The sequence below is a fragment of the Hemitrygon akajei genome, chromosome 1 (genome assembly GCF_048418815.1).
Source record: "Hemitrygon akajei chromosome 1, sHemAka1.3, whole genome shotgun sequence".
NCBI lineage: Eukaryota > Metazoa > Chordata > Chondrichthyes > Myliobatiformes > Dasyatidae > Hemitrygon > Hemitrygon akajei.
In genome coordinates this window covers 176,866,414-176,878,436 of record NC_133124.1, presented here as the reverse complement: position 1 = coordinate 176,878,436, position 12,023 = coordinate 176,866,414, and the positions used below count along the sequence as shown (strand labels likewise).

General features: G+C 41.3%; 1 protein-coding gene across 1 annotated transcript in view; it reads left to right on the top strand.

Moving 5' to 3' along the window:
• The first annotated feature begins 560 nt into the window (after positions 1–560).
• Positions 561–12,023, top strand: part of LOC140727233 (sialic acid-binding Ig-like lectin 5) — a 34,473-nt gene continuing 23,010 nt past the window's right edge. Inside the window, exons 1-2 of the mRNA XM_073044526.1 lie at positions 561–732; positions 1,809–2,102. Of these exons, the coding sequence (XP_072900627.1) occupies positions 561–732; positions 1,809–2,102 (466 nt within the window). The remainder of the gene's footprint in view (positions 733–1,808; positions 2,103–12,023) is intronic.

Sequence of the window (12,023 nt, the reverse complement as noted above, 5' to 3'; positions counted from 1 at the left end):
CGACACGTGGTAGAGCAAACAGGAAGTGATTCCCAATAGAGGAGAGCAGACCAGTTTTGGCCACTCCATTTCTTCCTGCACTGTTAGATGACACCTCTATCGTTGATTCTTCCTGACAGTGAGAGACCAACTTTTTGTTCCTGAGCCAATGAGGCAAAACAAAATGAACCTGCACCACTCATCCTTCCACCCCCCCCCCGACTAACAGGACCCCTCCAACCATGAGGAGGCCTGGTGGGTTTCCTTGTGTCTCCCACACGTAGTACGCACCATGTCCACAGTGCAGGAGTGATAAAGGGGGTGGTTATCAAGTCCGGTGTGTTCACAAGCCGTCCATTACCAAACTTTTGTTCATTCTCTCCTCAGGCACAATGTCAAATGAGTGGACAGCTGACACACCATTACATGTGACAGCACAGAGAGGTTTGTGTGCCCAGATTCCATGCCACTACCGTTATCCATCAAATCTGCATGAGGAGCCGAGGACTGGTATCTGGTATAACAGTGAAAAACAGGATAATCATCATATAGCCTTTCACTCCAGTGATCACAGTCAGGAGATGCAGAAGTTTCAGCATCGGACCCGTCTGTCTGGAGACTTGAATGATGATGACTGTTCCCTGGTTATCGACAACATCACACAGGAAGATGAAGGGCCATACTATTTCAGGATTGAGTTTACCGGAAGTGCTCGTTACAACTATCACCCTGTCACGCGGCTCCGTGTTTCTGGTAGGTGTTCTGTGTGGTCACTCAACAGCAGACATTCAGCAGTCAGAGGGGAATAATATAAACTTGTACTGGGTCCATATTCACTTCATCACAGCTCCCAGTTTTCAGGAAACTTCCCATTCATTCCCGAAGCAGCCTCTGTACCTTAAGCGTACCGACTGTTACTATGTCATGAAAGCCAGTTTATGTTCCCAAACATATTGAAGTACCACTGTCATGGACACAAGAGGTTCTCAGAGTTACATGCAGTTTCTTTCCAAACTAGGTACCTCTCATGTGGCAGAGTTTGGCTTCCCCGCGACCCTCCACTCCTTCTCCATCCCGACCATCTGCACTTCCTTCCATTCCTTCGTCCATTGTGTGTTTATCCATCATCCAGACTATGTCCTGATGTCACTACTAATATCGGGCAGGAGGTACAGAAGCCTTGTGTCCCATACCACCCAGTTCCAGAACAGTTATTACCCTTTAAACACCAGTCTCCTGGAATGGTGTGAATAACTTCAAACACCTCTACTCTGAGCTGATTCTATGTCCTACAGGCTCACTTTCAGGGACTCTTTACAACTCACGTTTTCAGTACTGTATTTTTTGAATTTGCAATTTGTCTTTTTATTGTCAGTCTTTTTCTGTTTGTGTAGATTTTTATATATTTGACTTGATTTCTTTTTTCCTGCAAATGCCTGCAAGAAAATGAATCTCACGGTATCACAGTACATGGTAACAACCTGTATATGTACTTTGCTAATAAATTTAATTTGAACTTTTTGAACATCTCCCCCTTGACCAAGTCCACTTGGCCCATGTCTCACTGTTTGGGGAAGGACGTATCCCACTGAATGTATCAGTGACTGTGTGATATTGTGGCTCTCAGTGGAGGACTCTGTTTCCCATTTCCCCTCTCAACAGCTTTCAGAACAGTAATGAACCCCACACTGTTCAACTTTCCCTCACACTCTACCCTCATTGTTCAGGGATCATCCTGTAAACATCTTTCCTGTTGTGGGGCTGGGATTTCTATCTGAACTGATGCATCTGGTGATATTGAACTAAAAGGATTAATTTCTCTCTGTTAGATTTCACAGATAAACCCATGATATTTGCTGCTGAACTTGTTGAAGGAAAGTCTGTGGACATAACCTGCATCTTCAACACCACGTGTAATGGAACTTCACCCACCTTAACCTGGGTCACCCCCACGGATGTACCAGCATCAGTCTCAAGCAGTGTAACTCGGTGGCACAACACTCTGACATATACTTCTGTCCTGACCATGACCCCAGCGCTCAAACACCACGGGCAAAATCTCACCTGCAGAGTCAGATACCCATCTGTTTCATCGGAGCAGACCCTCACACTAACTGTGCAGTGTAAGTATGGGGATCAGTTATCATACAGGTACAGCAATACTCTGGAGAGTACACAGAAATAGTCTGCAAATTTCAGCAGGAGGATAACTAAATCATTTATTTAGTAACAAGTGTTGCCCTGAATATCCATGAGAAGATGATAAAACATAGGAGCAGAATTAGGCCAATTGGTCCATCAAATCTGCTTAAACATTCAGTCATGGCTGATCCATTTTCCCCCTCCTCAGCCCCACACCCCGGCCTCTTCCCCATAAACTTTTGCCATGGCCACTCAAGAACCTATCAATGTCTGCCTTAAATACACCCAATGACCTGGCTTCCACAGTTGTCCGTAACAAATTCCAGAAATTCACCAACATCTGGCTGAAGAAATTTCTCCACATTTTTGTATGAAATGGACGTTCCTCTGAGGCCCTGTTCGCCTGTCCTCGACTCCCCCACCATGGGAAACATCCTTTCCACATCTACTCTGTCCAGGCCTTTCAACATTCAAAAGATTTCAATGAGATCCCCCCCTCCTCATCCTTCTAAATTCCAGCAAGCACAGGCCCAGAGCCATCAAACATTCCTCTTATGATAAACCTTTCATTCCCAGAATCATCCTGTGAACCTCATCTGAACCCTTTCCAAAGCCAGCACATCTTTTCTTAGATAAGGAGCCCAAAACTGTTCACAATACTCAAGGTGAGGCCTCACCAGTGCCTTATAAAGCCTCAAGATTACATTCCTGCTCTCATATTCTGGCCTCTTTGAAATTAATGCAAACATGACATTTGCCTTCCTCACCACCAACTCAACCTGCAAGTTAACTTTCAGGGTGTTCTGCACAAGGATTCCCAAGTTCCTCTGCATTTCATTTTCTCCCCATTTAGAAAATAATCCGCACATTTATTTCTACTACTAAAGTGCATGACCATGCATTTTCCAACATTGCATTTCATTTGCCATTTTCTTGCCCATTCTCCTAATCTGTCCAAGTCCTTCTGCATCCTACACACACAAAATGCTGGTGGAACACAGCAGGCCAGGCAGCATCTATAGGGAGAAGCACTGTCGACGTTTCAGGCCGAGACCCTTCATCAGGACTAACTGAAAGGAGAGATACTAAGAGATTTGATAGTGGGGGGAGGGGGAAATGCAAAATGATAGGAGAAGACCAGAGGGAGTGGGATGAAGCTAAGAGCTGGAAAGGTGATTGGTGAAAGTGATACAGAGCTGGAGAAGGGAAAGGATCATTGGACGGGAGGCCTCGGGAGAAAGAAAGGGGGAGGGGGGAGCACCAGAGGGAGATGGAGAACAGGCAGGGTGATGGGCAGAGAGAGAGAGAAAAAAAACAACTAAATATGTCAGGGATGGGGTAAGAAGGGGAGGAGGGGCATTAACGGAAGTTAGAGAAGTCAATGTTCATGCCATTAGCATGGTGGCTACCCAGCCGGTATGTTAGGTGTTGTTCCTCCAACCTGAGTGTAGATTCATCTTGACAGTAGAGGAGGCTATGGATATTCTGATATGTCTATCCATGGCCTCCTCTACTCTCAAGATGTTTAACAGGAACTGCCCACCCCTTCGCAGTAGTAGAAGCCTCGGTGTGTTTCTAGTTTCTCTTTGCCTTCCTACCTCAACCCACTCCTTCACCCGTGCCGCGCCCATCACCGACCTCCGTCGCCACAGGCACGGGGAAGGGGGAGGTGTGTGCCGACGGGAGGAACAGAAAGAGGGAGCAGCGGGGGGAGGCCCAGCGACGTCGGCTTCAAAGCGTCATTCCTACTGACTCAAGTTGGTTCCGTACGTTGTACAGCATCTTTCAGAGCCATTAATTTGAAAGGGTGACTCACTTCGCGGGATGTAATTCCAGAGCCCGCAGTCTCCGCATACGACTGCGATGCCGACATGTTGGAGATGCACTCTGTCATGGCAGTCACTACTCAGTCCGAAATTCGACAACTACAGAACGCTAAACACAGCGAGACCCCAGCAAATAATCTCTCAAAAGGAAACAGTTCAGAGAGGGGAGGGAGATGGGAGTTATCCGTGGATAGGCTGGATGTCCGTCTGGTTGAAAAACCTCAGCGCCATCCGTGCTGCTGCAAAAACGAAGGTGTCTCCCAGGTCAGTCCGCTCTTCCTCCGGCCGCTCCGAAGTCTTCCCAATCGCCCTGGGCTCGGCAATCTAAACGGGAGGGGTTTTCGCTGTTTCAAAACGGAATTAATCTGTTCCCGCTCCGGACAAAGTTAAAGTCTCGAACTTTGGCAATCCGTCAGCTGCAGCCACTGCTCAGCGCTCGAGAAACACGGCCCGAAAACTTCAAAAACCGGGTCCTTGCAGGAAAGAAACCGCTCTAGTCCACTGTCAATATGGTACCCCACACTCCCAAAACCTTCTGGAGGTCTCTAAACCCGTCCTTTTAGGATTTGGCCGCTATTTTCAACTTTAGGAGAGAGATCTCACACTGTATCACCCCTCCCACAGTTTGACTCTTCCTCAGAATTACCCCTCCCACACTGTCACTCACTATCGCCCCCCCCCCCACAGTGCGGCGCTCCCTCAGTGTGACAACAATATTCATTGATGATGCTCAGCATTGTCTCTGCGATATCACACTGTCCCTCGTTTCTGCCCTTCAGACTGGACAACACCTTCTCCGTAAGAGTGCGGGGCTGTCCTTGGTAGTGAGCTTGCGGCGACTGTGGCGGCTGCAATTACCGGCCGCACCACCCAGCGGGCATATCAAGTGTCCTGTAGCCGCCCATCCTCCTGATAATCTGGCAAACGGCTGAGCTTCTGCTTCTTCTTATTTTGTTGTATGACGGTTGCCAAACCAGCTTTAAGGTGCATTACCGCCACCTGCTAGACTGGAGTGTGGATCGTTTGATGAACAGGAGGAATGAAAAGAAATGCATTCCCTAAATTCTATACAATAAACCAGAGTCTTTCAGATACTCCATGATATAGGTCCGTATTTCTCTTGAACTCCCAAAATGTCTTCTATACCCACAGCAGTTTTATTTTTGTTCATCTTAAGCGCTCCTATCATCTTCACCCTTTCTCTTTCATACTTCTTACATTTAATCAAAACATGTTCAACTGTTTCTGGTTGATTGCAGTTTTCACACAACCCAGTTGGACGTTTCCCTATTTAATATAATGTGTAATTAAGACGTGTGTGTCCAATTCTTGAACGACTGATGATCACTTCTATCTTTCTATGCCCACCTGATATTCTTTGGTATCTGACTTGTCCTTGTATTTTGTACAGTTGTCTCCCTGTTTCACTCTCATCCCAATGTTTCTCCCATGTCTCCTCAATACGTGTTTTTATAATGCTTTTGACTTCCGCTTTGCTTAGAGGGATCTGGACCTGTATTATAGATGATTTGAGAGATTGTTTAGCTATAATGTCAACTTTTTTTATTAGTTTTTTAATACATTTTCTACATAGCTACAGATTTAAAAAAATCCAGATCAAAATGAAGAACGTTGATACAGTGCAAAAATAAACATACAATAATAATATGATACAAAGAAAGATAATTGAGAAAGCACCCAAATTGAAGACATGTAAAATTAGTATCCTCCCCAAGCCCCGCAACAACAAAAAACTCCAGACCAACCACAACACAATATAGAGAATATAAATCAGGACAATCAAACCCCCAAAACTGTAAATACACTTAGCAACAGAAGATATTAATGCCTACTACAAAAAAAAAGGAGCTGAAAGCAAGGGACCGAAAAAATAACCTTAGTTAAGAGGAAGGTTATGAAAGTACTCAATAAAAGGTCCCCAGACCTTATAGAACTCTAAATCCGAATTAAGGACTGAATAATGAATTTTTTCAAGGTCTAAGCAGGCCATAATATCGTTAAGCCTTTGAGCATGTGTGGGCGGGGCAACATCTCTCCATCTAAGGAGGATTAACCATCTAGCCAGGAGAGAGGCAAAAGATAATATTCGACACTTAGTCGAACTCAGACGTAAATCTGTCTCACCCCAGAATCCGAACAAAGCAATTAAAGGGTTAGGTTCTAGGTGGTGATTCAGAATATACGATAACGTTATGAAGACATCTTTCCAAAATTTCTCCAAGCTAGGACAAAACCAATACATATGAATGAGAGAGCCCTCACCCCTTTTGCATTTATCACAAAGCGGACTGATTTTAGGGTAAAATCGAGATAATTTAGATTTAGACATATGGGCTCTATGAACAATCTTAAACTGTAAAAGGCAATGGCGAGCACAAAGAGAGGTTGAATTAACCGATTTGAGAATCGAGTCCCAAGTCTCATCGGATAAAGAAGTATTTAAATCATGCTCCCATGCCATTTTAATTTTATCCACAGGGGCATGTCGTAGGGCTGCTAATTTATCATGAATAAATGATATTAAACCTTTACCTAGTGGATTAATAGAAAGAAATAAGTCCATAACATTTTTCTCAGCCATTTCAGGGAAGTTAGGGATTAAAGGAGTAATAAAGTGTCTAATTTGGAGATATCTAAAAAAAATGAGCATTAGGCAGATTGAACTTAGCAGAGAGCTGTTGAAAAGAGGCAAAGCGATTATCAATAAAAAGATCTTCAAAATGTCTAATGCCCTTCCTATACCAATCATGGAAGACTGAGTCATATGTAGTAGGTAAAAAAAGGTGATTATGTAAGATAGGGCTAGAAAAGGAAAAACCATGGAAACCATAAAATTTCCTAAACTGAGCCCATATACGCAAAGTGTGTCTGACAAGAGGATTAACTATTAATCTGGACAAACTACTAGGGAGTACAGAGCCGAGAAGTGCAGAGATAGATAATTCTTTAGTGAAGCTCAACTCCATTGCCACCCAGTTAGGGTACTCGGGTTGGCCATGGAAAAAAGACCAAAAGGTAGCACAACGTATATTGGCTGCTCAATAATATAAACAAAAGTTAGGTAAAGCCATGCCACCCTCTTTTTTAGATTTTTGGAGATAAACTTTGTTAATTCTAGAGCGCTTATTCTTCCACAGATATGACAAAATAATAGAGTCTAAGGAATCAAAAAAAGATTTAGGAATAAAAATTGGGATTGATTGAAATAAATATAAAAGTTTAGGGAGAACATACATTTTAACAACATTAATACGACCTACCAAAGACATAGATAGAGGTGACCATTGTAACAGACTCTGTTTAATAGTATATGAAAGATTGGCAAAATTTTCACGAAAGAGATCTTTAAACTTCCTTGTGACTGTAATCCCAAGATAAGTAAATTGATTGTGGACTACTTTAAAAGGGAGATCACGAAATGTTAATTCTTGTGCTTCTTTATTAATTGGGAAAAGTTCGCTCTTATGTAAATTAAGTTTATATCCAGAGAACTGGCTAAACTGGTCAAGAAGTGAAAACATTAGAGGTAAGGATGTAGACGGATTTGAAAGAAAAAGTATTAAGTCATCAGCATAAAGAGAAACTTTATGCTCAACACCTCCTCTCCAAATCCTGGTCAGTTCAGGACAATTTCGAAAAGCTATCGCCAAAGGTTCTATAGCCAAATCAAAGAGAAAGGGACTTAAAGGGCATCCCTGACGAGTGCCACGTTTGAGGTTAAATAACTGGGATTTCTGAGAATTAGTTAAAACAGAGGCAGTAGGACACAAATACAGCAATTTGATCCAAGAGATAAAACTTTGACCAAAGTCAAAGTTTTCTAAAACTGCAAAAAGGTAGTTCCACTCTATACGATCAAATGCTTTCTCCGCATCAAGGGAAATAACACATTCAGGAATCCCAGTTGGAGGTGAATATAAAATGTTAAATAAACGCCGAATGTTAAAAAAAGGAAGACGGTTTTTAATAAAACCAGTTTGATCATCAGAAATAATAGAGGGAATAACAGTTTCTAATCTATAAGCCAAAACTTTGGCCAAGATTTTAACATCAACATTAAGCAATGAAATCGGCCTATATAAGGAACACTCTGTTGGGTCTTTACCCTTTTTTAATAAAAGAATAATAGAAGCCTCATTAAAAGAGGGTGGCAATTTGCCGTAGTTAAACGAGTCAGATAATACTGAAAGTAACTGGGGAGAGAAGTGAAGAGAATGATTTATAAAATTCTACGGGGAACCCATCAGGTCCAGGAGATTTCCCTGAGGACAATGCAGAAATTGCAGAAGATATTTCTTCTGATGATATAGGCGCATTAAGTTTGGCTTTAAAATCAGATGAAAGCGAAGGAATATTCAGATTATTTAAAAAATGATCGATAGAGATATTGTCATTCAAAGATTCAGACGAATAAAGTCGAGAATAGAAATTTTTAAATGCGTCATTGATTTCTAAGTGATCCGATGTAAGGTCTCCATTCTCCTTCTGGATCTTTGTAATATGTTGTTTGGCTTTGGAACGCCTCAGCTGATTGGCTAGAAATTTACCAGATTTGTCACCATGAATATAAAAACGACTCTTACTTTCAAGAAGTTGGCATTCGACAGGTTGAGTGGACAGAAGATTAAATTTAGTTTGAAGTTCTACACGTTTCTTATATAGTTCAGGATTCTTAGTTTGAGCATACAGTTGATCCAATTCTTTAATCTGATTAATGAGGTCTAATCGATCTGCACAGGACTTTCTATTAAGATTTGCTGTATAGGAGATTATTTGACCCCTCAGATATGCTTTCATGGCATCCCAGACAATCTGGGATGACACTTCAGGTGATGTATTGGTGTTAAAATAAAAGGTTATCTGATCCTTGATAAATTTTAGAAAATCATCATCCGATAGTAAAGTCGAGTCAAACCACCAGTGTTTATTCCTCTGAGGAAGACCAGGAAAATTTAAAGACAGAGTAATTGGGGCATGGTCAGAAATCAGTATACTCTGATAATCACAAGAATAGACAAATGGAATGAGTTGATTGTCGAGTAAGAAGTAGTCAATTCTAGTAAAGGTATGGTGAACATGTGAAAAAAAAAGAATAATCTCTCTCAGTAGGATGAAGGAAACGCCATATATCAGAGATACCATAAATAGAGAGAAACGATTGAATAGCTAAGGCAGATTTAGTAGGTGGTCTAGTAACAGAGGACGATCGATCCAAACTAGGATCTAACGAACAATTTAAATCACCACCCAGTATAAGAGAGTATGAGTTTAAGTCTGGTAGTGAGGAGAAAAAACGTTCAAAAAAATTAACATCATCAAAATTGGGGGCATACAGGTTTGCTAGTACAACTTTAGTATTATATAGTTTACCAGAAACAATAACAAAACAGCCATTTGTATCAGATATCTTATTATGGAGTTCAAAAGGAATATTTGAGTTAATAAGGATGGAGACCCCCCCTAGCTTTGGCAGCAAAGGATGAATGAAAATGCTGACCCGCCCACTTTGACAAAAGCCGGGAGTTATCAGAACAACGAATATGAGTTTCTTGAAGGAAAGCAATGTCCGCTTTGAGTTGTTTAATATGTGAGAAGACCTTCCTTCTTTTAACAGGGTGATTCAATCCCTTTACATTCCAGCTCACAAATTTAAGTGTATTAACCATTATCAATTGTTAGTGCGTAGAAGGCACCAGGCATATAAAAAGTCAAGCAGTACAATAACAGTCTGGGAGCAAAAATGTAAACATAGATTCGTAGAATCAAAACAGAAACATGTCCTGAGTAACAGAGGAAAGCAAAGGAAACAGTGAGTGGTGTTGGAACTGGAGAATCCAACCCACCCTCCCAACCCAAAACTAGACGGCTACCAAAAAAAGCAGCTAGCTCTACCAAAAAAATTAACCCAAGTATGACTTCCAGTTCTGTGTTGTTAACAACAGTTCCGTATAAATACTATAGCAAATGGTAGCTAGTTTATGCACTAGAAAACATAACAAATAGGAACAGCTTCAGCAGAAGTGTGAGACTTAATACAAAGAAAATCAAAAGAAAACCAAAACTAACTTACCTGCGAAAAATTATAGAAGATTAAAAGAAAAAAAAGGGGAGGGAGAAAAGAGGGAAATTATAGATTCAAAAAGAGTACTTATCAACCATTTACAGGGAAAAAAAGCAAAACTTAAACTATGAATCAACCAACAGGGAGGCCTTCAATAAAAACTCCCAACTTCCAAAACAAGTTAAAGTCAATTGTAGATCTCTATAGATAAAGTTATACAAGAATACAATAGATTGCACAAGTACAAACTAAACGTCCACAGGGAAACATTAAACTCGGATTATCTATTTAGAAAAAATGCACCAAGTCCAGGGAGAGATTGTCTACAGCCCTTAGAGTCTCAATAGATAATGTCTGAATTATTCAAGTACAGTCTGAATCAGGAAAAAAAATAGCTTTACTACGAGCAGTACTTATCCACCATTTTAGAAGGTCAGACCGGGTTCCTGAGGAGACGGGATAGCTGGAAGACTTCCAACAAATGCCTCAGCATCCTTCAATGATTTAAACCACTTATATTCTCCAGTAGTAAGCGTAATTCACAGGTCGGCTGGATTGCGAAGAGAGGGTCTAAAACCACGATCAAAAAGCACTTTCATTACACCTTTAAACTCAGCACGCATCTTCAGAACCTGGGGGGCAAAATCCTCCACAAAACGAATGACTGTATTTTGAAAAGCAAAAGTACCTCTGCGGCGTGACTCCATAATCAAACGGTTTTTCACCTGGTATTGATGAAAGCACAAAATTACCGGCCGTGGGCGAGAACCCAGAGTTGCACGGGGAACGTAGATCCTGTGTGCTCTTTCAAGCTCAGGTGGAGTTGGAAGAAATTCCTTCCCAAAAATCTCACAGAGAAAATCGGAAAAAAATTTCACGGGAGAGCCCTGTTCGGTGGCCTCTGGCAAACCAAGAATTCGTAGATTACAACATCTGCTACGGTTTTCAAGATCCACCATTTTGGAAAAAAGCTTACAAATCTGCTGCTCTAGGCTGGAGCAGAGGGTTTCCAGATATTGGACACGGCGTTTTAAATCTTCAGAAGCCGAGTCGATGCAAGATAAATGTTCGGCATGTTCGTCCACTCTCGCGTTGATCCGATCCAATTTGACATCCAGCTGGTTGAAAGAAGTTCTAAATTCCTTTAAAATATCTTGTCGATGCTGTTCCAAAGCAGCGAGAATGTCAACCGGCAAAGCCGTAGAAATTTCTTTTTTCCCGGTTTTAGTACTTTTGTTAGACATTATAAGATAGATGTGTTCGCAGGCAAGTAAGAGAAACCTAATAAAATACCTAACTAAGGTTTAAGAATGGAGACATATAGTGCAAAGGTAGGGAAAATGACGGAGCAAAAGTTCGGGACAGCTAAACAGTTGCCATCTTGCTGGAAGTCCATAATGTCAACTTTTCATTACCCTCCACACCACAATGAGCAGGAACCCAAAGGAAGCTTACTTCTACCCCATTTTGGTCAGTGTATATAACTTGCATTGAACCTCCAATAAAATATCCTGTCTACTTTCTGATTTTCTTGATTTGATAGAGGTTAATGTAGACAAACTGTCTGAACAGATTACAGCCTTTCTCACATTATTTTCTTCTAACCAAGATAATTCACTCAATATTGCCATTAATTCTGTTGTATACACTGATAAATGGTTTGATGTTCTTTTCCTGATACTAGTTTTGCACTGAGGAATGTAGACTGCAATACCTGTGTGGCCAGAGCTAGGGTCTTTGGAGCCATCCGTAAATATTACTAATTTGTTTCTAAAATGCAGGTCTATATATTCTTGTACTATTAATTTGATTTCACAGTTAGACTACTTTTTTAAAAAGTTGTTGCAGGTTTGTATCCACTGTATGTATTGTAAAGAGCCATGGAGGAATATCGGATAATGGAACTGGAGGGCTATATTCCATTTTGTGCAGACCATATTTTTGTGCTGCTGCATCCCCGATCCATCCAAAGCTATTATAATTTGGATTATTAT